This window comes from Zootoca vivipara, chromosome 7 (assembly GCF_963506605.1).
Source record: "Zootoca vivipara chromosome 7, rZooViv1.1, whole genome shotgun sequence".
Taxonomy (NCBI): domain Eukaryota; kingdom Metazoa; phylum Chordata; class Lepidosauria; order Squamata; family Lacertidae; genus Zootoca; species Zootoca vivipara.
Window position 1 is genome coordinate 77,695,816 of NC_083282.1, and position 27,141 is coordinate 77,722,956.

Genomic DNA, 27,141 nt, shown 5'->3' on the forward strand with positions numbered 1-27,141 from the left:
AATGAAGCACCTTCACTGTGTGTTTCCACAACTGAATGGAGACCACAGAAGTCAGGGTGAGAAGCTGGTTGGAATAGCACCTCAGATTTCTTAGCTTCCCACCCTAATGCCTTTTGAGAGAGTTGTGTTCCTTCAGTTTTTTGTTTTTTAAAAAAATTAACCATAAAAGTGTGTGTAACAACAGAGGGAGAGGGAGGGAAAGATGCTGCAGGACAGCCTTCCATCAACTAGAAGCCCTTCAGATGTTTTGGACTACAACTCCCATCAGCCCCTGTGCCGGCAGGGGATGATGGGAGTTGTAGTCCAAAACATCTGAGGGGCCTCGGGTTGGCTGTAGGGTTCCCTTCTGTAGGGAATTAGATGAGTACTGGCTGTGTCTGCACCTGCAGCTGGATCAGGAAGAACTTTTCAAAGGAGAATTGTGGTGCAGAGGAGAATCTAACAGTGACGCCACTGTAGACATGAACATGACTGTACGAGCCGGTTGCACCTGCCTGCCGTTCTGATGGCATGGGTTGGCCGGACGGATGTTCAACTGGTCCACATGGCCTTGCACACCTCTGATGATCTGATCCTCTGCATTTGAGCTATAGCTGACGCAGCTCGATTGGATTATTGTTTTACAGTCTAATTATGCGAGCGGTTAGTTGTACCTGCCTCCAATAGCAACCGCTTGGATTGACCTGAATGTTAGCTGTGCAAGTGAACCGTAGCATGCTGCAGACTGCACAGGTGTGGAACCCAAACTCAAATTTATGCCTCACACCAACCAATACAGGCAACTCCCCACTTGTGCAGGGGTTATTTTCCGGGCCCCCGTGTGCATAAGTGAAATGTGTGTCGTGGGGAGACCCCCGGAGAGTCCTTGCGGCTTGTGAGGAGACCCTCCCGAGAGCTCAAAGAAGATGTCCTCTTCAGGCTCCGGGGAGGGTCTCCACAGGAGCCAGAGGGACAGCTGGGCTTTGTTGAGGCTGCTCAGCCTCCCCACCAAACAGCTGATGTGTGAGGTCAGCTGGATAGCTGCATGTCAGCTGAGCAGCCTCAACAAAAGCCCCATTGTTCCTCTGCCTAACACTAAGAGATGCTGTGTGCATGTGCAGTTGTGCGCAATGACATCTTGCTCAAGTGGGGAGTTGCCTGTAGTGGCACTGTGACGTCTCAAATGCCAAATGGAACCTATGAAGAGGCAGGGGTGTGTTTTTTTTTGGCTCTGCATTATTGATCTTCCAAAACAAAAAAAAGGTGCAAAATTGTTGGCACAAAATTGCAGCTGCTTAAAGAAACAAAAGAGGGGAATTCTGAGAGGGATGAGGAATGCTGGTGTAAGATTTGCAGTTTCCCCTAGCCTGCAAAGCACACTTTGGAAACAACTATACATGTGGACAAAAGGTGGATTTTGAAATGGCAACCAAACATTCCTGATTGGTCTAGGCAGAAAGGGGGCTCCCCCTGCCTTCGAACCCTTGCTCACATAAGATCTCTGACAATATTTGAAGGCAGAACATCCCCAGCCACATTCCTAGTCCCCATCCCGGTCTTCTTCCTCGTCACGAGCACCATGACCTGCACGGTTCTCTTCAGACTTGGCCGGCAAGTCGTTCCGTCTGCCAGGATTGCCAGCGGCTTGGCCTTGGCGGTTGTGTCCGACTTCGGAGTGAGCCTGTAGCACCGGGGATAGTTACTGAAACATTCAAAAGTGTCCGCGCAGTTCCTGCAGGATCCACGGTGGTCGGTAAAAGCGGTGGAGAACTTCATGGAAGCCCGGCCATCTCGGGTGTTGAAGGCCTGGAGGGTGATAACCCTCGGCCGGCTGCAGCAGAAGACAGCACAGACAGCTTGCAATAGGGACAGGTCCTTGGAAAGGAACTTCTGGAAGTTGGGCTTGAAGAACAGATAAACCAGAGGGTTGTAGGTTGCCGAAGACTTGGCAAACACAGAAGAGAGGGCAAAGGCCAGGACGGGCACCTGGCTGGCGTCGCCAAACGCTGACCACATGGCAACAATAGCGTAGGGGGTCCAAGCGGCAAGAAATCCAATGCACACAGAAACACTAAGCTGGAAGAGAGAGAAGACAACCAATTTAAAAATGGTAGAACAGCCTGCAGGCACTTTTCCCCATGCCAAGACTCAATGGCTCATCCACTGATGAATTTGAGTCCGGTATGCTCATACACCATTTGCAGCACATGTATTAATCTGGCTCTGCATGTGGAGCGCCATGGCATATTGGTAAGGAGTTACCATAAGATCTGCAGATATTGCGATGAATCAGTACAAATCTCTGCAGCGCACAACACACACACAGAGAGAAATGCACTCCAAGCTTGTATTAGACACAAAACCATTTAAAACAAAAATGTGTATTTCACCCAGCTCCGCAAAATATAGAGCAAGCAGCCCACCAAGGAACACATTGGAGGGCAAATAATGTCCAGACAGACAGAAGCTTATCTTTCTGCAGATTGGACAAATTTAAATTTAAGCAGAGAGGAGGGAGTGCAAACTCCTGCTTAGATGAGGACATAATGTGGATGCAACAACAACAAACCTTGAGGCACAAGCAGCTTCGAATCCATATTAAACTCCTGTGTGGATGAGCGCTTAGTTTGATAGGAATTGGATTTTCCCAGCTTCCACGAAGAATTCATGGAACTGTGGTTTGATGAGAGTGCTGAGAGTTCTCTGTTAAACGTTCACAACTGCACACCCACATCCACACCCCATTTCCCCCGGGGAAAGGATGCAGATTAATCCAGTTTCTAGGTAGGTAATACGCCCAAGGAGGTGCTGGTACAAGATTAATCTGCTGCAGTCCAAACCAATGGAAGTGAGGGAGATACAAAGAGGTTGTAGATAATACAAGGGTGTGAAACATGTATTGAAAAAAAGATAAGGATAAACGAATTAAGAAGTAAGAAATAGATTGAGTTTATAAAGATAAGATATTAAAGACATAGCAATAAGGTAATATTGAAGTAACAATTAGAGTTTATATAAGATTTAGAATTTACTAATTATGAAATGCAAAGAACCGTATTAGGAGGTGGAAAGAGGAAGTCATTAGATTAGAAACAAGGGTCATAAGCTAGAATTTTTGTTTTTCTTGCATTTTTGTATTTTTTGTATTTTGTATTTTTTGTATTTTGTTTTCTATGTGTTTTGTATTTCTTTTATGTGGTTTGTATTTTTGTATGTTTTTGTTGTTTGGAAAAATCTTTATTAAATATATTTTTTTAAAAAATAATCTGCTGCAGTCCATATCATAGAAGGGAATTATGCAACTATCAGCACGATGAAGGAGGGGAGTCGTAGTTCCTCCTTTTTAAAGTGTCGCCTCCATCCAGTGTGGGCAACCCATGAACATGGTCTTTCCAGAGGAAAGGACATAATTTTGAAAACCAACTCCTTGAACCCAGCAACCCAGTGAGTCCAATAGGAACATAGGAAGTTACCTTTTACTGAGTCAGGCCATTGATCCACGGAGCTCAGTATTGTCTACACCAGGTATCCCCAAACTTTGACCCTCCAGATGCTTTGGACTACAGTTCCCATCATCCCTGACCACTGGTCCTGTTAGCTAGGGATCATGGGAGTTGTAGGCCAAAACATCTGGAGGGCCGCAGTTTGGGGGTGCCTGGTCTACACTGACCGGCAGGGTCTCTCCAGGGTTTTAGGCAGGGGACATTCCCAGTCCTGCCTGGAGAAGCCAGGGATTGAACATCTGCATGCATAGCAGATGCTCCAACTCTGAGCTACGACCCTTCCTCATGTATGATGAACTAGTTTGCTTTTTAATTATCTCACCTTAGAAGCAGGATACCATCAAATAGCACCAGCTGCCTGCAAAAAAAAAAAAAAGCAAGCCAGCAAACCGACCTCTCTCACCTCTGATGAGAAGCTATACATTGCCGCTGCAAATAATAATCTGTGCATGTGTATATTAATTGCATTAGTCTGTAATTAATGAGTTAATTAACTGAACCTGTGAATTGGTTAGTGCACTCAGCTGGATTATAAACAAGCCCTGGAGCTCCTCTTCTTTTTCAGATAAGCAGCCCTTAATCTACCGATGACAAAAACGCTTGCAAATCAGGAGGGTAAGGTGTATGCACAGTTAAATTAAGTTGTCAAGTCGTGACAGACAGCCGTGCAACATGAGTGAGCAAATCATCCTGGTGTGATAGAAGAGCTTGGTTATATTTTACTTTTGCTCACTCCAGAGCATGTATCACTTCCCTGCTCCCCCCCCCGCCCCCGCCACCATATGGCATACAGGAAATATGTGTGGGTGAAACTCTTTTTTCTTTTCTTTTTTGAAAAAACCAACAACTTTGTGCTGGAGATTCGTTATACTTTGTCCCCAAGGGGTTCTGAAAGAACAAACTGTCGGCACAAGTAAGGACCAATGGCTGCATTTCTACTTGTGGTGAGGATGCCATGGAAATCAGATGCACTGTTTAGAACAGGCCCCCTTCAAACTTTGGCCCTCCAGATGTTTTGTACTACAATTCCCATCATCCCTGACCACTGGTCCTGTTAGCTAGGGATCATGGGAGTTGTAGGCCAAAACATCTGGAGGGCCGCAGTTTGGGGATGCCTGGTTTAGAACCAAGCAAATGGCTGCCATCGAACATTACCCCACTCATGTGCCCATGTGGAAATTTATGCACTCTAGGTCACGGATGGTGACCCTGGAGCACCTCCAGTTGTTGGACTTCAATTCCCATCAGCCCCAACCAGCTCAGCCCATGGTCAGGGATGACCTGTAGTTCAACAAGATCTGGAAAGCCACAGGGTAGACTCCAACTAAACTAAAAGCTACAATTCTTGATTGTTAAACCACTCTGGGGATTGCATTTCTCTGCAGAGAACAGGGTTCTCCTAGCAACTCTCAGCACCCTCAACAAACTGTAGCTCCCAGAATTCCTTGGGAGAAGCCGGTGTTTTAAAATGTTTGGTGTGAATGTAGCCTGAGCCAGCACAAACAGCATAACCCACAAGTGTCACGCAAAAAAAGGGGACATTCCGTTTTCTCACACGAGAACACAACAGCCATTTTGGGTGCCAAAATCTTGTGCAGTTTCACCTGGGGGGAAAAGCGTTTTTTTCGGAGCCACAACCTCACGGAGCTCCCCAAAATGTGCATTTTTGTGAGCATGGCCCTGAAAAAGCACATCTTTTCAGCTCTGTGATCTTGCGCAGGTCACATGACTCGTGCAGGAACTCAGACAGGAAGGTGTGCATCCTGGTTTTGGCACTCAAGTTGTTGGTGGGTATGAAACAGGCACTAACTGCCATTTCGGCATAGTCCATCAGCCTGGCAAAACTGACTGGACAACTCAGGAAGCAAGAGGACAAGAACTTTATAAAAGAATGGGGAAAATTTGTAAGTTATTTAGGAGACCACTGTAAGCAGATGGAAACATTGGCAGGATTTTGATTCCACCTGTAGTGTAACAAATACCATGGACAATATGGATTGATATATGGAAGAATAGGCAGTTGTAAATGTTCAAAATGGGACCCCATGGAGGGGGTGGGGGGGAAGCTGTGGGATTCGCAATACAGTCGTACCTCGGGTTACGAACCGCTCGGGTTGCGAACAGTTCGGGTTACGAACTCCGCAAACCCGGAAGTGTTTTCGCCCCGCGCGCGTTCCACACATGCGCAGAAGCGGCGTGCGCGCTTTGTGCATGCGCAAAAATGGCGCTCGGTTTGCGACCTTTTCGGGTTACGAACTGCGACCCGGAACAGATCGAGTTCGTCACCTGAGGTACGACTGTAATTTCCGTATATGAATTTTTATAACTTTGTATTTGTAAAATCAAAGAAAAATAATTTCAAAGAAAAGAGAAAAAGAAACAGGCAGTGATTGGAAGGAGAAAGCAGTTTCTCATGCCCTGTGGATTTTCAACGTGGTATTTACTGAGAGCATTCAGAGGCACCGCAGGAGATGCTGGCTGGCGTCACATTGGCGACCCCAATTGGCACGAGGGAGTTGTAAGACTTCAGGGGAAAAGCTTAAGGTTACCCTTACACATGGCGGTGGTTATGACAAAAAGGCACCCACCTATGCCTCTGTTCCCAATCTAGTTCTCTTACCTTAACGATCAGAGTGTGGACGCTGTTGGCTTTGGTCCGCGAGGACATATGCTGCCTGACGGCTCTCCGGGACACTTTCACAGTCCAAAGGATGAGGGAGTAAGAGATGAGGATCAGGAGGCAAGGGATGATGTAGCAGAAGACAAAGAGGGCCCCGATGTAGAACTTGGTTTCTCTGGTGGACACTTTCCACTTGATGCAGCAAGCCGTCCCATAGGGCTCTGGCCCATAGCTGCCCATGTTGGCCAGAGGGGCCACTGCAAAGATGAGGGCGTAGACCCAGACGCAAGATAGCAGTGCCCCAGCACATGCGGGAGAGAACTTATTGCCTATAAGGACAAACGAGAGGGACGGAAAGTGAGAGCCCGTCTGCTTGGAACTTTCCCCGAGAGGAGGGTTTCTTTCTTTCAAAAATGATCCTGCTGAGATAAAATGGGGCCGCTCATCTGCACTAAACAGCTGAAGCAGCACCATACCACTTCAAACAGCCAGGGCTTCCCCCCAATAACCCTGGGACTTGTAGTCTGCTGAGGGAACAGAGAGTTGCTAAGAAACCCCTGCTCCCCTCTCAGAGTGACAGTTCCGGGAGCCGATTGGTGGTTAAGCCATTCTGTGAACTGTCACTCTGAGAGGTGACTGAGAGCCTGCTAACAACGTTTGTTAAGCACTCTTAACAAACTACAGTTCCCAAGGATCTGTGGGACGACTGCTTAAAGTGGCACGGCACGGCTTTAAATGTTTAGTACAGATGAGTGCAAATGGAACAAGCCATCTAAAATATGGATTGAAACCCGGCTGTCATTAAGCCTCTTGTGCCAGAACTGGTTTACTGGGTGGCAACTAAAAGCCCTTGCCTTCCAACAGCTGCCTAAGTCTCCTCCTCTCCAGGGTTTCCCCCAAGCAATCTGAAACTGTGCCTGCATACCTGCCTGTGCTCCTCCCGCTTCATGCCTCTCCTGGTTCTGGGAGACCAGAGGGGAGGGGAGCTTGTCGCAGCAGGAGAGGAACACCCTGGCTTCTTCACCAGCCTGACTCTGCCTCTTGGCCTCCCTCCTCTCCTGATTCTGGACTTCCCTCTGCCACAGAATCTCCCTGCTCACTAAGCCCTGTTACCTCTTCAGCTTCCTACTTTGCCTCCTCCCAGTCTTCTCCCTCTTCATCCTCTGACCACTCATTGTCATCCTTCTACCAACCCCCTGGCTCTGAGCCTTCTTCCTTTGGCAGTTCTCCAACTGGTTCCTTCCACCATTCCTCTGCATCCAACCAATCCATGACACATCTGGAGGGCAACAGGTGCCCCACATCTACACTGACCAGCAGTGGCTGTCATCTGGATTCTTTTCCAGTCCTACCTGGAGGACCCATGGATTGAACCTGGGATTTTTGGCAGGCAAAGCATATCCTCAAATACTCTGCTATGGCTCTTCCTGCAATTGTTGGAAGTTTAGCTATCCTTGATCTTGGGGGGACGTGGGAGAGATTCAGAGAAAACAAAGTAGGTATATGAATCATGCCCTATAGAAGTTTGATTTTGTTGAGAGAATGTCACAAAAGAAGGCCACTGGTTTCATTATCTAGAACAAAGGAGAAAGAAGACCTTGAAGGTGCTCAGCCAACGATAGATTAAGGTCCAGCGCTTTTATTTCCCTGGCTAACAATAGGGTAACTTTTAAAGAGCAACTTCGTGTATTACACATAAGTGGTTGAGACCTGTGAGCTTCAGAAGTCATCTGAAGGTTCTTGCAAATTGCTGCAGATAGTAAGGGCAAATCAATCAAATTTGACTTCCTCCAAGGTGTTCATTGTTGGACCATAAAATAGTACCTGTGGTTATAACATGGGAGGAAGCCATTGCAATGCGGGAGGGCAGTAACCCTACACATAAGGCTGTACATGCACAGGCTCAGTCCTGGCAGAGGTTCAGGTCAGCCTGCAGAACAGCAGTGGCTAAACTTTCTTGACCCAAGGCCACCCTTGGCCAATACTCCATGGGCTGCATGACTCTGATGGGTGTGGCCAAGATTGAGTGTGGCCACTCCCATGCTTATTTATTATTTTCCGTTGGATTTATTTGCCGCACCTTCTTCCAAGAAACTCAGGATGGCAAACACATCAGTAATAATACAATTAAAATTTCAAACAACAACAACAACAACAACAACAACAACAACTTGTGGGGGCGAAACAGTTTAAAACTTGTACTGTATTCCATTACAGTCCCAGAAGAATATAACATGGAACATAACTGTTAGGGGAAAGTTGTGAAAATGGAATAAATAAACTGTTGAACAGATGGGAAGGAGGTGGTAAAATTCCTTGAGGTGGGGGAAAGAATGGAATGGAGTTCCATTTTTAAATGCTTCCTCTCTCTGTGTGTGTATTGCTTGCTTGCAAGTAGAACAATAGTATAGTAAGCAGGAGTTTAAGAGAAAAATTTTTCCCCAACTGTCGGATCTGCTTTTTTTTTTTTAAACTTGCAGGCTGTCTTTTTTGTGGGGTGAGGTGGCTTTAAAATGGCACCCTCGCCTTTAGTCTGACCCTCGGTAGAGCATGAAACTCTTAATCTCAGCATTGTGGGTTCGAGCCCCTCGCTGGGCAAAAGAGTCCTGCATTGCAGAGGGTTGCACTAGACGACTCTCATGGGCTCTTCCAACTCTATGATTCTAGGATGCTACAGGTTCTACCATCTCAGGGCCTCTATCAGCTCCTGCTGAATCTACAGACCAGGTCTCGTCTCAGGCCAAGTATTAAGGACAAGCCTTGCCAACCTGGTGTCCACCAGATATATTGGACTACCATTTCCACCGTAACCGTAGTGAAGTGGTGTCCCAAACATCTGGAATGTACCAGGTTGGCAAAAGTTAGCCTAGAGCAGGGGTAGGCAACCGAAGGCCCGTGGGCTAGATGTGGCCCAATCGCCTTCTCAATCTGGCCCATGGACAGTTTGGGAATTAGCGTGTTTTTACATGAGTAGAATGTGTCCTTTTATTTAAAATGCATCTCTGGGTTATTTGTGGGGCATAGGAATTTGTTCATTCCCCCCCCCCCCAAAAAAAATATAGTCCGGCCCCCCATATGGTCTGAGGGACGGTGGACCAGCCCACAGCTGAAAAAGGTTGCGGACCCCCGGCCTAGAGAATATAATAAGGGGTTGTTGTTTTTGGAACCATAGGAATCATACCAAGCCCTTGGCTACCAATTGCCTGTTCTTAGGGCAAACTCACATTTAGATCTCTCCCCACCCCTCAAAAAAATACTGTTTGAGATTAGGCTGCTTGCCTCCCAGAAGTCGCTGGTGTCATGGGCCCAACTTCTTGGTAGCACCCACCCACTCCCTTATTGGGAGTGACTATGGCTATTATATGACTATTCTTAGTTATCAAGGATTTTTTTTTGGGGGGGGTGTTAGCAGCCCTGTCCTCTTGGGAGTTGTTTCCACCTTCCCATTCTCAGTTAGGGCCATTATTTGAAATAACTATTATTTTCCGTTTTTGTTTCTCGGAGAATTGATCTCGGGGAAACAATAACGAACGTTCCGCTGAGGGAGAAAGATTTACATTTGAGGCCCTGCGATTTATGTTGGCTCTGAATGACCTTTTCCAAAGAACTGCTGGGAGAAAATAGAGGGGGGGGGAGCACCACTATTTGCATTTGTGCCCTCCCCCCCTTTTTTTTGCAGAAAAGCCGCAGCAAACAGCCTGACAAATAGCCCTTTGAGCACGAAACTGCATATTTACACGCACATGCAGAGCTGCACTGGCAAATATTTTCAGAAGCCCTTTCAACACATTACCTTTAATGTCAGGTCTGATAGAAAGCTTCAGATGTGAGGGCTGTATTATCCTCTCAGTATGCAAGAGTAACTCCCATTTGCTTCGAGATGAGCGATCATACAGACACATCAGCGCCTGCCTCACAAAGCAATGCAGGCCATATTGATGCTGCCCTTGTTAACAAGGAAACATCTGCCCTTCCTTCAGACATGCTTTTATCTGTGCCGTAATCAGACGCAGTAAATGGACTACTTGGAGTCAAGTTGCTGTGTGTGGACAGATCAGCAGCCCATTGATCAAATTCGCATTTGCTTCCCTTTGACACCAGAGCAGAAGCAGCAGTAGCACCTCTAGGGTATGTAGATGCTGGAAAAGAGAGCTTTTCCTGGTCACTCCACAATCTAGACATATCTGTGCTGCTGTCTGTCTGTCTGTCTGTCTGTCTGTCTGTCTGTCTGTCTGTCTGTCTGTCTGTCTATCTATCATCTGGCATGCAGGCCACTTAGTCACTTTCTTTCCCATTATGGTGAGTTGTATTTTCTTCCAATTTAAATTAAAGTAATTGTTTCCAAATTTGCACCTATCATCTATCTATCTATCTATCTATCTACCGGTATCTATCTATCTATCTATCTATCTATCTATCTATCTATCTATCTATCTATCTATCTATCTATCATCTATCACCTACCTACCTACCTACCACTTACTCATCCCATGTCTGGAGCAGAAAGCAACCCCACAAATGCGATCGGTACTTGCTGCTGCCTTCAGTCCACAAATGTTATGCAATTGATTATGTTATCCCCCTGCTTCATTTGCATTGCGTTTCCTTTGCATTGGAATGAACGAGGTGGAATAGCACAACGACAACATAATAGCATATTTTACGCCACAAATTATGTGAAAAATATGCAGGTCACGCCATTTTGCCAACCAGCGAGCCGAATGACATTGCTTTTGATGGAAGATGAACTGCAGCGGAAGAGAAACGGTGCTGCAAACACAGTGTTACATGGGATGGGTGCGTGGAATGCATGGGATGACGGTGGAATGGAAAACAATGTTCTAGTACAGCCACGTGTGCATGAGCAGACACTCTCTCTCTTGAATTCAGTTCTCCACATTTCAGCAGCAACTTGTGAAACTTCATCAGCATTTCAGTGCAATATCCCCCCCCTAAAACAGAGGACAGGCTTCAGTTAACGAGTCCTATCAGCGGAGCCCTGTATGTACAAGGAGTTCCATGTGAGCAACAGGACTCTCTATCCCCCTGTGCAGCCCCTGAAATAGGCTTGAGGGGTGTCAGGAGAAGCTCCAGAACAGCACACAGGGCAGATAAGGAGAAGGGAGATGGTTCCATCTGACAAGCCTGAATAGTTGCTCTGATCGAACGACTACCTTGGGACAAAGTTGAATCCCTCCCACACATTTCCATATGCAATTTTGAATCATATACACATTTTTGTAAGCATCGTCCCCCTAGTACACATAAAATTGATACATTATTTTCCACTAACGTATGCGTCTTTCTATACACTTTCTCCTGATATGTGCATTTGCGCACGCATTGGTTGGCTGGCATACTGCACTGCAAAATTTAGCAAATTTCTAAGGAGAGTTGTGTTTTGGTTGGTGCATTGGCTTGAAATTAGAATATATGGGTTTCTAATTAAAACGCAAACAAAACCAAATCCCCCTCCACATCCCTAATACATACACACGTAATATATACTACACACTTGTTTCATGTGTGTGTGTGTGTGTGTGCACGCGCACACACTACAATCCTCTATTGCTGGTGGACTTCAATTCCCATCATCCCTGGCCCTTGCCTGGGCTGGCTGGGGTTCACTGGAGCTGGGTTCCAACCACATCTGGAGGACCACAGCTTCCCCATCCCTGCTATATTGGTTTTAGACCAGTTTGTTATGTTTCCCCAAAGGAAAACCCAAAGGAACCTGGTAACAGTAGTTTGGAGATACAGTCACACCTCGGTTTAAGTACGCTTCGGTTTGAGTACTTTCAGCTTAAGTACTCCGCGGACCCGTCTGGAATGGATTAATCCACTTTCCATTACTTTCGATGGGAAAGTTCGCTTCAGGTTAAGTACGCTTCAGGTTAAGTACAGACTTCCGGAACCAATTGTGTACTTAAACCGAGGTACTACTGTACTTCTGCAGGCAGTGAACAGGGTAAGCACGCATTTGAAGAAAGCTGCTGTGGTAAGGAAACTCCCCTTTCCGTGCAAGGCCCCATGTAGAGGTACAGCTAGAAACTGTTAATCCAGCTCTTCCATTCTTCATGAGATGCAGCATTGAAGCTTAAACTGTAATAAATTACCTGCAGCAACTTGGTAAGGCTTCCAAACTGAGCAACGTTGAGGACTAGTAGTAAAGAGTAGAAGTTAAAGATAGCAAAGGAATGGGCTGGAAATTATACTGGAGTGAAGATGCTAGCCAAGGGACATAAAAGTGGTCCATATATTTTATATTGTTTTACTTTCAATCATTTTTACTGCTCATGTTTGGCATCTAAGTTCCATTTGTACATTTGGTAAAAACACTTTTTTTAAAAAAACAACGTGGAGAAAGATTTTGCATACTGAGATGCAAAGTGACAGAAGAGCAGCTTATTTTTTAAAAAATGTAAAATAAAATGTTTGTTTTATCAGAATTCCCCCTCCTCTGAAAGGCAGTTTGTGCTAGGCAAGCTGGATTTTTCTGTGCGCTCCCTTGCCTCCCTTGCTTAAATCCTAAACTCTCTGATCTTCTAAAGGCTTAATATATATAAAAAAACAACCTTCAGACATACGCAAGGCTAACATTTCTTTGAAACCAAGCAATTAAAGATATGCTGAGATTAGTCATTTCCTAGTGGGGAAATGCAGTAGTGCATTAGAGGAAAGATAAGATTGTGAGGCCGTGGAACTGTGTTCCACAGTCCTTGGGAAAACAGGAGCCGTAATCGCAGAGGGGAGGCAGAGCTTCTTGTTGGCTGAAGCTTAGTAGCTAAAGGTAGCCTTTATCTTTCTTCCACCTTCTCCAGTAATCTGTCCAACTAAGAAGAGACGTCCCTTGAGCTCAGTGTTGGCTGCACACAAAGCCCATGTTCCTCAATGTATTGGGTGGGGTGGGGAGGTAATCTATAAATGGCATGCCCTCCAAGTGTCCCGATTTTTCAGGGACAGTCCCGGAACTACGAAAGCCATCCCAGGTTCTGATTTGATCCCAGAAGGTCCTTATTTCCTCTGCCAGTGCCCACTGCTGAGCTCAGGAGGTTCATCCCGTTGCCTCTCCATGGCCGCCACTGCCAGCCTTGGGCAGCTTGTAATGGCTGCTGGAGAGCAGGCAAGGAGGAAGAGAGGACACCACCGCCAAGGCCCTGCCCCATGTGATGAGGGGCAGGCAGAAGGCAGGACCACCCTCAGCAGAAAGAAAGGAGGAACATTGTGGAGCGCAAAGAGTCTTGATTTATTTATTTTTAATGCTTTGTGCGTCTACGTCTAATCTTGCCCTATTCTCAAATTTATTTATTGGTATGTGTTTTTATTTCTGTAAATCTACTGAAGAATAAAATCAAGTAAGGATTTTGGGGTTTTCTCGGGACAGTGGAGGGTGCATGTGCTATGTAGTTTTGGGGACAATTGCCCCTCTTCTGATAGGAAATGCTCTGCAGTGCCGGGACAAGGACAAAAAAATGGGGGTTGAGGAGGGTCAGTTGGAGTGAGAAATGTCCATGTTTTCACCTGAGGAATGGTAGAGAGTATGAAATAGCAGTAACATGCGCCATCTTTTGTAGGGGCCTTCCTATTTCCTCTGTGAACAGAGCTGTCGGTAAAAGCATTTAGCATCTCTCATAGCATCTTGGATGTGGCTGGATTTCAACTTTTGGGGGAGAATCTGGGTTGGAAGAGGAAACAGGCCACATGTTTATAGGAGCTGGAGGAGTTGGGAGGAGAAAAGAGATGCTGCTATTGATCCCTTGCGCTGCAATAGAATGGGCCCCTTCAGACTGATGTGATGTTGCCGGCCGTGTGTGCGTGACAAAATAATAACAGTGCATTAGCGGTGGATTTATTCTGCTTTCATGGGGTGCATTCAGACATAGAGAACATTGCATTAGTTTTCCTGATTATAAGGTTACTGCTTTTCTGCAGTTTTCTAATGTTCCTTTCACACTGCAATACTGTACCTGTTGAATTACCAAACTGTGAGTTTTTGACTAAAATACAAGCATGTCGTGCTAAATTTTGTTCACACAAAGTGGGCATGAAATACCCTACAGCCTTATATATATATATATTTTACTGGTAAAACATATTTTACTGGTTTTCAGATGAAACAGAGCTAAGAAAAGGCCTGATTTATATTTACATTTTATATTTTGTTTGTTGTTAGGTGCCCGGGGCTTATATGGTGGCACACAGATGTTGCCAACAAATACAATGGCACCTTGGTTTAAGAACAGCTTAGTTTATGAACAACGTGGTTTAAGGACACTGCAAACCTGGAAGTAGGTGTTTTGGTTTGTGAACTTTGCCTTGGAATAAGAACATATTTTGCTTCCTGTCGAGTGAGTTCCATTTGTAAATTGAGTCCCCCGCTGCTATGGGAAAGCACGCCTTGGTTTAAGAACGCTTTGGTTTAAGAACGGACTTCCGGAACGGATTAAGTTCGTAAACCAAGGTACCACTGTAAATGAATAAAAAGCAAGGCGGTCTTACCCAGCCTAGTGCCCTCCAGATGTTTTGGACTACAACCCCCAACAACCCCAGACCAATAGGGCCCAATTGCAAGGGATCATGGGACATGTAGTCCAAAAAAATCTGGTGAGCTCCAGGTTGGGGAAAGCTGGGCTAAGGGCTAGAATAACCCCACACTGCCCAAAAGGAAGCTATATGGTGTTTTTAATTGCTGAGAGAGAAAATGCACTTCTTGGCTGGGTTTAGGGATGGACGGACCAGTCAGCAGTTCCCCCCCCATATAATGCATATCCATATGCTGATTTCACTAATATAGGCATTTATATGCACACTTTATGTTAGCATACACATTTCTGCACACATAGCTTGGCTGGAGAACTGCAATGGAAAATTTGGAGAAGTGCAAATTTCAAAGAACAGCTGTATCTTGGTTCTTGTACAAATAAAAAGAAAAAAACCCAAAAGGAGAGAAAGAAGATAACTATAGAAGAAGAGTTTGGATTTGATATCCCGCTTTATCACTACCCAAAGGAGTCTCAAAGCGGCTAACATTCTCCTTTCCCTTCCTCCCCCACAACAAACAATCTGCGAGGTGAGTGGGGCTGAGAGACTTCAGAGAAGTGTCACTAGCCCAAGGTCACCCGGCAGCTGCATGTGGAGGAGCGGAGATGTGAACCCTGTCCCCCAGATTGCGCGTCGACCGCTCTTAACCACTACACCACACTACAAGGCCCTTTATCATATTTATATTATGTATATCCACTGGCGGAGGAAGAGGAGTGGGGGGGAGCGCACCGCCCCCGGCATCGTGATCCCAGTGGGGTGCCATCACAGCTCCCCCCTCACCCATGCTGGGCGCCCCACCCCCAAGCGACGCCCCACACCCCTGCGGGCGGTGCGCCCGCCCCACCCCTGCGGGCGGAGCGCCCGCCCCACCCCCGCCTGCTCTCCGCCCGTCCCCCAGTGCCGGAGCATGAGGCTCCGCCACGGTGTATATCCTACCATTTATCCACACAGAGAGAAGTAGACCCTCTCATCGGCCACCTGAGAGCCTACTTCTTCTCCAAGTCTCTCACCATGGGAGACTCTTTCTACCCATTCAACCTTGAATGTGCCTCTCGGGCTGAAAAGGATTAGCCCACCCTGCTTTATGCTTTCAGATTGTGTGATTCTGTCATCAAAATGCTAATTTGTGTGAGCAATTTTTATTTGCCTCCTTCGCCATCGTGAGCATTTATGTCCTTCTCTACTGATGTACCAAAAGGTTTCTGAATTGTCTGAGTGCAGGAAGGAGACAAATAATAATGCCCCCATGACTGGCAGTGGTGAAAAATAAGTTGTCTCCCTCCACAATCATATATCTTAGGACTTAGAAGTTGGACGCAAAATAGCAGGCAGGCTGGTGATTAATCTACATATGCAAATGAAAAGGGGGAAATGGGTAGCTGCTGTATTATTTTTTTGTGCTAATTACTGCAATTTCAAACCTTTGATGAATAGGCTCCCTAATGGACAGTTCTCCTAGGAGAGATGTTGCTAAGAGATTCATGACTTTCCTAACCCTGTGAAAGAGTTGCCAGGCCCTGGTGTGGGGAGGGAGGAGTGGAGAGAGAGAGGAACAGAACAGAGACAGAGATGCTTAGCAAGAGGGAGGATATTTACGTTGTGTACCCAGCACCTACCATATGCCGGATAGCAGACTTTCATACAGCAGACGGTACTCAGGGCTGTCAGGCTGGTAAGACTGCACAGGCCAAAGAGAACTCCACAAAAGGCATAGAAAGTGCACATAGCATGGTTGAACAGCCACCTGGAAGGGAGAGATAACTAGGGGAAATAAATGATTTTCCCACAAGGCCTTGTGTCCCAGGCAACCCAGTCACAGGAAGAGATGCTTGAGCATCACTGGTCCAAGCAGGACTTTGCACAGCGGCCAATAACAACGATAAAAAAATGCATCCTAATCACAGAACCGTGTGTGCTCCATGAGATATATCCAGCCAGCCATCCTGCAACAGGAAAAGTTAAATTCCGCAACCTGTGTGAAATCCGTATTCAACATACAGTCACTTGTTCTTTTCTTGCAATTTCGAAAACACAGAATCAACAAAAGAACACCATAATTGCAACTTTGCAAGACGGACCCCACACAAATTATAGATACTGCTTCTTTTGCGTGATTTAATTTGAACCCCAGTTATCTGAGAGTAAGTCTCAAATTCAGCAGGGCCTATTTCTGAGTAGACTTGGTTAGGATTGTTGATCCTGCCAGCAATCTGTTTCTGCTGGGCAGGGAGAGCAGGAATTAGCTATGGTGGCAAGGCAGCAGAACGCCACCCCCAGTCCTCTGACACGAGCCATGTATCGGCCAGGCAGTTTTACCCACAAGGATTAGAAATTTGGTTTTCCTTCAAAATGAAAGCCAAGATGGCCAGGATGGAAATTTTCTGAAATTTGGTTGGATTTTGCACAGCACTTCCTAAGCACAACAAGCAAAAACCAACACCTCTTGTCATTAGAAAGTTTTGAAATGCAGAAAATTTCTAGGTAAAGTGGAGTTCAAGCAGTGTAGTGGGGTCAGAGCTGAACTTTCTTGAACATGGAAGATGGTTCAGATGAATCTAAATAGGTCCCTAAGGGTGGGAAGTGGGTCAAACGATGGCACCAAAACTCCAGAAGGGTCCCGTTTGGACTCTGGCTCCAGTGTATAAAGACTTTGCCCCTACACCATTGCCCTACTTCAAAATTCAGCCTTCCCAAAGTTGCTTATCAACTGCAGAGGGGGAAATATGCAGGCTTAAGAACAGAAATCCATACCGTTTTCATTTTTGTGGTTGGCAGTACTTTTGGGGTGGGAAATGCAAATGGTGGGGGGGAGAGAGAGCTAACCCCCTTTTATGCCCTACAGCACCTAACCAAATTGCCCCCCCCCAACAGCTTTTCAAGAATGAAAAAGATTCTGGGAGCTTCAAACATGGAGCTCTCATGCCAAATGTAGTTTGGCCCTGATGCTTGGAGAGGAAGGGCTGCAGTTCAATGGGTTTCCCCAGCCACTCTGGGCGGCTCCCAATCTAATATTAAAAACACAATACAGCATTAAACATTAAAAACTTCCCTAAACAGGGCTGCCTTCAGATGTCTTTTAAAAGTAGGAGAGTTGCTGATTTCCTTGACATCTGATGGGAGGGTGTTCCACAGGGCAGGCGCCGCTACTGAGAAGGCCCTCCTCCTGGTTCCCTGTAACCTCACTTCTCGCAGTGAGGAAACTGCCAGAAGGCCCTCGGCGCTGGATCTGTGCCCGGGCTGAACAATGGGGGTGGAGATGCTCCTTCAGGTATAGAGGACCGAGGCCATTTAGCGCCAACACTTTGAATTGTGCTCGGAAATGTACTGGGACAAGGCTGAGCCAAACTCAGTACCGGGCCAAACTCAGTACCGGGCCTAGCTTATGGCGTTCCTGTGTTTTTAGGAAGCCATTAGCCGCTCTGAGCTTTCGAAACGGAAGAGTGGAACCCAAGAATGCAACCACAAATGAGCAAAGCAAGCTACCTGTGTGCAAAGAAGGATGGCGTGGCCAGAGGGAAGAGGATTGCGGTCATGCCCACATCGCTGATGGCAAGGTTCACGATGAAGAATTCAGCAGGTTTCAGGACGGCTCTCTTCCGATAAGCTACCAGCAGCAGGAGAGAGTTTCCAAAGAGAGAGACTACACCTGTGGGAAAAGAAAAGAGTGAGTCGTACTAAATTCCACATTCAGTCAGTGAATGGCTGGAGAAAGAATGGGAAAAAGGTGTGTCATAGCTACACGATCCACTCGCAAATACCTACCGTAGCTGAGTTGCAATACCCAGTATGCACATGCGTTCTACATATTATTGTACATATGCTACTTATTTATTACCATTGCTTCTGCTACTAGTATTATTTAGGGCAGCTTTTTCCCAGCCACTGTGGAAGTAGGGTACTGAACTAGATCATAGAACCATTGAATTGTAGAGTTGCAAGGGGCCTTGAGAATCATCTAGTCCAGCCCTCCCTTTCAATGTAGGAACATACAGGGATCGAACCTGCAACCTTGGTGTTACCAGTGCCAAACTCTAACCAACTGAGCTACCCAAATCCTGATCAATGGCTATGCTGGCGGGGGCTGGTGAGAGTTGCAGTTCAATATCATTTGTAAGACCACTAAATGCAAATGGATTTGGTTGGATCCAGCAGCACATTTTTCACATTGTCTCCCCGTTAATGTCAGTGGTGCATAGGGGTATTTTGAGCCGGAATAATGCCCTGTGTGGTTTGAATCGCAGAACCCGACCTTCATGCTGGCAAAGCAGGAGACGCCGGTTTCAGCTGAGTTTCATCCTACAAGCTTGAGAGCGGCGATGTCCAATTCCTCCTCCTCCCCCCCTCCACGTCCGCCTCCCCCCCCCCAAGACCTTCCTGGCAATCTTCCTCACATATAGATCTGCTTTCTACAATAATATATTGTGTGCACAAAATAAACAGGAGAAGGAACATTGTGGAGATTATGCAAAATCCAACGGAGGCTGCAGGGACAAGCTGTTCTTTTGTTTGAACATAGTTGAGACAACAGTGGTAATTAAAATTTAATGCCCTGGATTTTCCTTTTCTATTAAGTCATGCTAATTTCATTTAAAAAGAGTTTTCCTGTGTAACCACCAAAGAGATCCTGATTACTCCAAGGGCAGGCTATGGGCGATTGGAATGACTTCTTGATAGATTAGCTTGCAAATTAAATATTATGATAACAGTAACATGCTGGAGGTGTAGAATGGCCTCGATAGCCAGCTTTCCTGTGCCAAGTCCTCTGTGGCCCTAGATCAGTGGTAGCCAAAGCGGCGCCCTCCAGATATTTTGGGGCTCCCACCAGCCAGTAACCGTCAATGGTCAAGGATAATGAGAATTGGAGTCCAGCAACATCTGGAAGGAGCCATTTGAGTGTGGAGTGTAAATCACATGAAAGAATAGGAAACGTATGTCCTTGTTTCCACTCCTCTCCATGATTTCTAATGCAAAGCTTTTTTCTTTTTCTCCCTTACACTGCACATTATTAACCATATCCATTACACATATTATTTTACAGGCTGTTTTATTAGCAGTGCAGAAAGTTTGCCGAGTCAGGTTTTCCTCTGTCCCGTGACTTAACGAATCATCCTGGATGAGCTGACGAAATGGCATGGAGAAAACGTTTGTGGTTGTAAAAAGCTGTACAGTCACTGGTGAACATGGGGGGGGGGAGGGTTAAAGGGAGGAAGAGAGAGTGTGCTCTTCTGTGTATGCTATAGGCGAAACATCTGGGAGTTTCTCTCCAGTGTTCTGATGTGGAATAGAGAAACATTGGATCCTTGAAACTTGCTCATTGTTCTCTACACCTTAGTGACAGCAGCTACCCAGGGTTTTAGAGAGAGGTCTGGAGGGTGGCAACACAAGAATAGGCCTTTTCTGCAGTGGCTCCCCATTTGTGGAATGCTCTCCCCAGGAAGGTTCGCTTGGTGCCTTCATTATATCTCTTTAGGCGCCAGGCAAAAACGTTCCTCTTCAACCAGGCCTTGGGCCGATTAATATTATACAGCCTTTTAAATGTGTTGGGGGGGGTTGTTTTGTTGTTTTTGTTTTAACTATTTACTTGTGCTTTTATCGTGTTTTTATGTTGCGAACCGCCCTGAGGTCTTTTGATGAAAGATCTAATAAATAAATAACAACAACAATTTTCCCAGCCTAAATGTAGAGGCTGGGGATTGAACTTGGGACTTTCTGCATGCGATACTGATGCTCTACCACTGAGCTATGGGGTAGGCGTGTCTCTTGGCCTCCAGTGATGAGCCCTAATCAGATGTTCAAGAGGTCACATGGGGCTGCAGGGCTGTGCATCTAGCCCTACTCCCTGATAGCACCCGATTCCTCACAGCTTCCCCACCCTTGCCCTGAAGCACATGAGCTTCCACAGTGCGGACCCATGTTAAAAACATCTGCACGGTCGCCTTACCTGCCATGTGACCACTTGTCTGCTTTGATCAGTGGAATTGGTGCTACTGCAGGTGCCACACAAAACCCTTACAAGCCAGATTTGTAAGAAGAACTCGATCGCTTAGTGTTGCAGCGCCTACACTTCGGAACTCCCTGCCTATTGAGGCCAATCCGGCACCTTTACTGTACTCTTTTTGGCATCTGCTAAAAACATTTTTGCTTAGACAAGCCTACCCAGGTGCTTGGAAAACTCTGGGAATTGTAATCTGTTTTAGCATTTGTATGTTTTAAAGTAGGGTTGTGAATTTTTCTCAGTTTTACTGTTTTATCTTTTGTAAACCGCTTTGAGGGTTTTTTTGGGGGGGGGGTTGCAACCAAACAGCATATAAATTTATTACTGTACATAAATAAAAGCGAAACATGTCCAAAGGATTGCCATTCTTAATCAGCACTGAAACTCACCGAGTGCAAAATCAAGATTATGTGAAGGGACAATTCTGAGCAGGTTGGCCTGTCTTCACCAACATGCTTGCTGCACAATTAATGAGATAGTGTTTATCTGCCCCCCCCCAACCCAACCCCACAAGCCAGGAGTAAATTGGCATCACCATCAAAAATCAATCAATCAATCAATCCTGCACCATCAAGCCTCTTTGCCGTGAGAGATTTTGCAGGAGAGGGTTGGCTGTAACAAAGAGCATAATATCTGGTCAGGTTCCCTGGAGGAAGCCTGCCTTTTCTTAAGCTTGACTTCAGAACAAACTGTCACCAAGAAAGCTGGCACTGCATGGACTGGCACCATGGGCGTACCCAGGATCAAAACTAGGGGGGGGCAAGGGGAGGGGCCAAGGCACGGAAGGGGAGGGGCCACAAAGTGGGCGGGAACAGCGAACTCGCGCTCCGCCGGGCTGTGCCCCTCCCTAGCAGCAGGGCTGGTGGGCGGAGGCGGAGCCCAGCCCAGCGGAGCGCGAGTTCGGCGTTCCCGCCCACCGCGCCGCGCTCCCTGGTTCCCCGCCGCGCTTGGCCTTGCCTGAGGGCGCGCCGGGGAGCTGGAGGGAGGGTGCGGCGCGGTGCGGCAGGAATGGCGAACTCGCGCTCCGCCGGGCTGTGCTCCGCCTCTGCCCACCAGCCCTGCTTCTAGAGTAGGGCAGCTGCCCTAACTTGCCGTATGGTGGGTACGCCCTTGACTGGCACTGCAAGGATATTGCCAGACCAGCTCAAAACACCAGCACAATTGCTAAGGTTTGGCTTGATGGTCAAGGACAAAGCAATAATTTAGGGCCGTGGTAGTCGCATGGTGGCCAGAGAGGGGGATCTCCAGCAAATGGCAATGGCTTCTCAAGAAACTTCCTGCATGGATACTACTATGTCTATCTTGCAGCCACAGACTTATTCCAACTTGGCATCAACAGTGTAATGCAAAACTGATGCTGAGTTATTCCTGGCAAATGAGTGCTAGTTATTTAGAGCACTTCTGTGTGACACTTTTGAAAAGTGTTTTAAAAGTGCATTGGATGCAGTTCTGGGATCCTCTGACACAAAGGATCAGAGGTGTTGGTGGAGTGCTGATTTCCACCATTGCCAACAAGCCCTTGGAGGTCCACAGCAAAGAAGTCAATTGCTCCAGTGAGTCATGCTATGACCTCCAGTTGCAGTACTAATATGTGGACCATGGCCATGTTTTTGACATACAATCCCACATTTTCTTCTTCTTTAATTAGAAATGCATGGGATTAATGTGCAGAAAGTGGAATTAAGTAATTAGGCTTCTGGAGAACCCCTGCTTTTGTTTTTAAAAGAGGTAGTGGAATAGAATTCCTAGTAGTTACAGATAGAACAAATATAGTTCTTTACTCCTCCCAGAACAGATGATACATAATGGGGATTGCCTTTTCTTAGGCATGGCACATTAGACAAAATAAAAGAAGTTATGCAGATTTATCCGATTGCAGGTTGCAGAATTTAGCTCTGCTAGCTGCAGAATTTGGAGTTGGAGTTTTCTTTTACAGTGGTGCCTCACTAGACGAATTTAATTCATCCCACGAGTCGCTTCGTATAGCGAAAAATTCGTTTTGCGAAGCGGCTCCCATAGGAACACATTGAAGTGTGGTTTCCCATAGGGTGCCTCGCAAGACGGGAGGGGGGGGGATATCATCTTGCGAGGCACCCTATGGGATGAAAAAAATTCGTCTTGCGAAGCGCGCCATAGGAAACTTCGTCTTGCAAGCCTTGCAAGTTTTTCGTCTTGTGAGGCATTCGTCTAGCGAGGTACCACTGTACTTGAAAGATGAGAAATACACTTAGCCCTTATCAGAGGGCATGGGAGCCAACTCCTTTGCCCCCCCTAAAATATTTGAAGGAGCTCCCCCCCCCGGTTGATGGGCATTGTCATTCAAATGTTGTGCATGCACCACCATGTTATGTGATCAATTATGTGGGGCAGGGCTTACCTGCCCCCCCCCATATTTTATTCAAGTTGGCACCCCTGTCAGAGGCTGAGTGTGTACGAGGAAATTTTCTTCCAGGATGTTCTATATGAAGATATGTTAGCATTCATGAATATCGGTACCCTTAAGTATTCTTGGGACTCCTGCAATGCAATGTTTTCCACACCCCATTTTGCAGTCTCCTGGTTTAGGAATAAAAACTGAGAACGTGAGAGCATGGGACGGATTTGACTGCATCTCCGAGCCCAGAGCACTTGCCTGATAAGACACCCAGGTTGATCCCTTCATTTTCCAAGTTATTTTTGCCAAGGGACCATCAATCCCCTTTCACTCTGACAGCAGTGATCCCTTTTTCAGTGCATCATTAAGCATCTCCAGGAAGCAGACAGGTCTGACACTGATTAATTTCCCCTGCTGCCTTTGGAAGCCTGAAACAGACAAGTCCCCGGCAAGGCAGATGGCTGGGATCGTGTGTATCGAGTTTCTGTTCTCGTGCCGCGCTGTTAGCCCAGAGCTGAGAGCGGCTGAAGTAGATTTACCACGCTTTTGGAATTGTGACCAGGAAGGATCACAGTCTCTGAAAGCTGGGTGAGGGTGTATCACACACGCTAAAAAGGGAACGCATCATCAGAAAGGGTGCAAAAGGGGGCACAGATTTGCATCAAATGTGAATGTTGCCATTTATATGCATGGATGCAAATTTAGAAATAATTACTATAATTTAAATAGAAATAGAATACATTTCACCATAGTGGGGGGAACGGCAACCCGGTGTCTTGTGTTTCTGCTCAGTCTGATTTCCAGGTGCGAACAACTTCAAGACCCCGTTCTCCCTTCTTGTGGTTATTTACCCTATACCAGGCATCCCCAAACTGCGGCCCTCCAGATGTTTTGGCTTACAACTCCCATGATCCCTAACTAACAGGACCAGTGGTCAGGGATGATGGGAATTGTAGTCCCAAAACATCTGGAGGGCCGAAGTTTGGGGATGCCTGCCCTATACCGTACCTGGCACCTGGCAAAGCATCCTTCTAACAGCTCCATGTTGTTTCATCGTCATCGTCATCATTTATTAATTTATACCCCACCCATCTGGCTGAGTTTCCCCAGCCACTCTAGGCAGCTCCCAACAGAATATTAAAAACACAATAAAACATCAAACGTTAAACGTTAAACAGGACTGCCTTCAGATGTCTTCTAAATTATTTTCTGCATGCAGGGAAATGAGCCAGAAGAGCAGACTTAGTACCGCAGACAATATTAGCTTGAAATTTAAGGAACACCCAATGGGGCTCCAGTCAAGGAGGTGGGGCTGCATCTCAAGCCCTGGGATAAGAGAGGCGGTCAATGATTGCATAGACCCAATAAATTTAAAGCACATTCCCCACCCCCCAAAGAATCCTAGGAATTGTAGTTTTTTTTAAGGGTGCTGGGAATTGTAGCTCAGTGAGGAGTGAACTACAGTTTCCAGAATTTCTTGTGGGTGGTGGTGGAATGTGCTTGAAATGTATGGTGTGTGTGGAGCCTTAGTTTTTAATTCCTTCCGTTTGGGCCAAACTACCATAGATCATACCTAACAAGTTGCTGTCAGAGAAATAAGGGACTGGGCGGAAATAGCAGACCGGAAGTAGCGCTGCTGCCATTTTGGAACTGGGCGGAGCATGCTCAGAAGTGACTTTCGATGCTGCTTTGCCCAGTTCCAAAATGGCCACCACGCCAGAAGTCGCACTGCAGCCATTTTGGAACTGGGCAAAGCAGCATCAAAAGTCGCTTCTGAGCATGCTCCGCCCAGTTCCAAAATGGCCGCCGCACCAGAATAAACCGGGGGGGGGGGAAACAAAAAAAATCCCTTTTTTCAGCTAGGAACAGCTGGAAAAACGGGGATTTCCCGGAGAAAATGGGAGACTTGGCAGCTATGCCATAGATGTGCTGAAGGAAATCTGTGAACAGGATCTCTTGTGCATTTTTAAAAGTATTAACAGCAGCAGCAGCAGCAGAATTCAGATCTGGAACAGCTGGACCCCTGTAATGTGAGGTGCAACTTACCGGTAATAGCGCTCCTCTGGGTGGCCTCTGTGATCAAGCTGGGAAATAAGGACTCAGGCGGTCCCTTAAAGTATCCTGGCCCCAAGTTGTTCAGCGATTTGTATATTAAGACAAGGGCCTTGGTACAATTCCTATAATTTCAGGGGGGGGCTGATGGGGAGTCAGAGTCCAGCAACAGGGACCCAGCTTCCCCATCCTTGCTTTGAATGAAAAATAATACCTATATCCAGTGCCAGGATTGTAATTCCCAAAAGGTTTCCAGTTTTGGATTCCTGCCTCAGGTAGCATTTCCCTGACACATGAAGCTGTAGTGGAATCTCATGACTAGAGCCAAACAGCAAAGCACTTCCAAGCAATAGAATAACGCTGGTTCAAGCAAACTCCAAGGTCCCCGCAACATCCCCGTGCTAGATCTGCTGCTAGCTTGCAGGTTTCCGCATAAAGCTATGTCTCCCCCCATCCCTACTCTTACCAAAGAGAGTGTAGAGGGTTCCAAAAACCAGGTCTTCTCCTTCAGATAAGGTTGACAGGAATGCTGAGGAACTGGAGGCATTTTCCATCTGCAAAAAAGGGGAGGGGGAGAGAAAATGCAAGTCAGAATGAATTTGGGTTAGCTGCTGAGCCTTTGGTATGTGTCTCCTCCAGACAACAGGACGGCTGTCGGGAAAGATGGCATGACTTTGGCCACATGCCTTTTTTGGCGGGCAGCTGCCAAAGCAAAGTCAACTGCCGGAGCTCTGAGCATGTTGCAATGAAGAAAGGAGCTGACAGCTCCTATAGCTGGTGCCGATGCAACTTGGACTGTGCGTTGGGTTGATAATAGGATCGGGCTGGTCTGCCAAGCTCCCGGTAATCCCACTTGATTACAGGCTGGCACATTTAATTACAGATCGTGCTGATTAGCTGCTGAGTAATACTTTCTTCTCCTTCTTAAGTTTTTCATTTAGGTACTTTACAGTAAGAAAAGGCCACTTAGCGTGTCCAGCTGTTACGCTTCCATCAATACTATTTGCCGAGGATGTTGAGAGATTCTGATCTCCCCGGCTTGCGGCTCCTCTGGGGACTGTCAGTTTGAGCCTTAATGCTAATTGCAACGGGCTTTGCCAGCTTAATCACAACAGGAGCAGCCAAAGATTACATTTTCCGCCAGGTTCCAGGCAGTCTCTGCGTCAGGTCCAGTTTAAATGACAAATTAAAGCAACCTGGCAAATGAAGACATGCAGCGTACTAGTCCACATTTTTATTGGCCTGTTTACCATTTTCGCTTGCCTGTGCATTGGTTATTTGCAATGCAACAACAGCCTAAAAGGAGAAACAAAACAAAATGAAAATACTAGTTCTGTCTTAAATGTTCAACTGTTTCTTAGTTTTGTCAACTGAGGCCATTTTCCCCCAAGCTACCCTGGCTTTTGACACCTGTGATTTGTATTCTAACTTATGTGATTGCGAGCTGTTTTGAATTGTTTTTAACATTATGTTTTAATTGTAACTTGCCTGGGACCAGTACTTTTTTCAGGGGGTACTCAAGGGTACTCAGTACAGTGGTCCCTTGGTTCTCGAACTTAATCCATTCCGGGAGTCCATTAGACTCCCGAAACCATTCGAAAAGCAAGGAGCGGCTTCCAATTGGTTGCAGAGGAGCTTCCTGCACTCAAGCGGAAGCCGCGTCGAACTTTCGGCTTCCGAAAAATGTTTGCGAACTGGAACCCTTACTTCCGGGTTTGAAGCGTTCAGGAGCCGATTTGTTCGGCAACTAAGCTGTTCGGGAAACATGGCTTGACTGTACCGGCACCTCTTTATTATTATTATTATTAAAAAGTGTTGCGCTTACTGTAACAACTTCATGGTGAGTACTGGGACCTATTTTTCTGGGGGGAAAGCACTGTGCGGGACCTTAGAGTGAAGGGGGAGTAAATAGTAATAAGGAGGTGGAGAAGGAAGATCAGGGACTGATTACATATATGAAAGAATATTTACAGTTTTGAACCTGGGCATGCAAAGTGGGGTCGGAGAATCTGTGGTCCTCCAGATGTTGTCTAACTGCAGCTCCTACACCTTTGTCTATGCTGACTGGGGCTGA

At 46.5% G+C, this 27,141-nt stretch overlaps 1 protein-coding gene across 1 annotated transcript; it reads right to left on the minus strand.

Moving 5' to 3' along the window:
- Window positions 1-1,467: 1,467 nt before the first annotated feature.
- On the minus strand, window positions 1,468-25,621 carry LOC118089518 (opsin-5-like). Its single transcript, XM_035124286.1, has 5 exons — window positions 25,534-25,621; window positions 18,130-18,292; window positions 16,263-16,390; window positions 6,103-6,431; window positions 1,468-2,055 (listed from the first exon to the last, which is right to left on the minus strand). The coding sequence occupies exons 1-5, from the start codon at window positions 25,619-25,621 to the stop codon at window positions 1,468-1,470; spliced, it is 1,296 nt and encodes a 431-aa protein (XP_034980177.1).
- Window positions 25,622-27,141: the final 1,520 nt, after the last annotated feature.

Excerpts from the sequence above, each read along its gene's own strand:
- LOC118089518 (XM_035124286.1), bottom strand. The coding sequence starts at position 25,621 with ATGGAAAATGCCTCCAGTTCCTCAGCATTCCTGTCAACCTTATCTGAA. Across the intron at positions 18,293-25,533 it reads AACCCTCTACACTCTCTTTG|GTGTAGTCTCTCTCTTTGGA; the intron begins GTAAGAGTAGGG and ends CTTTTCCCACAG. Across the intron at positions 2,056-6,102 it reads TCCACACTCTGATCGTTAAG|CTTAGTGTTTCTGTGTGCAT; the intron begins GTAAGAGAACTA and ends TCTCTCTTCCAG.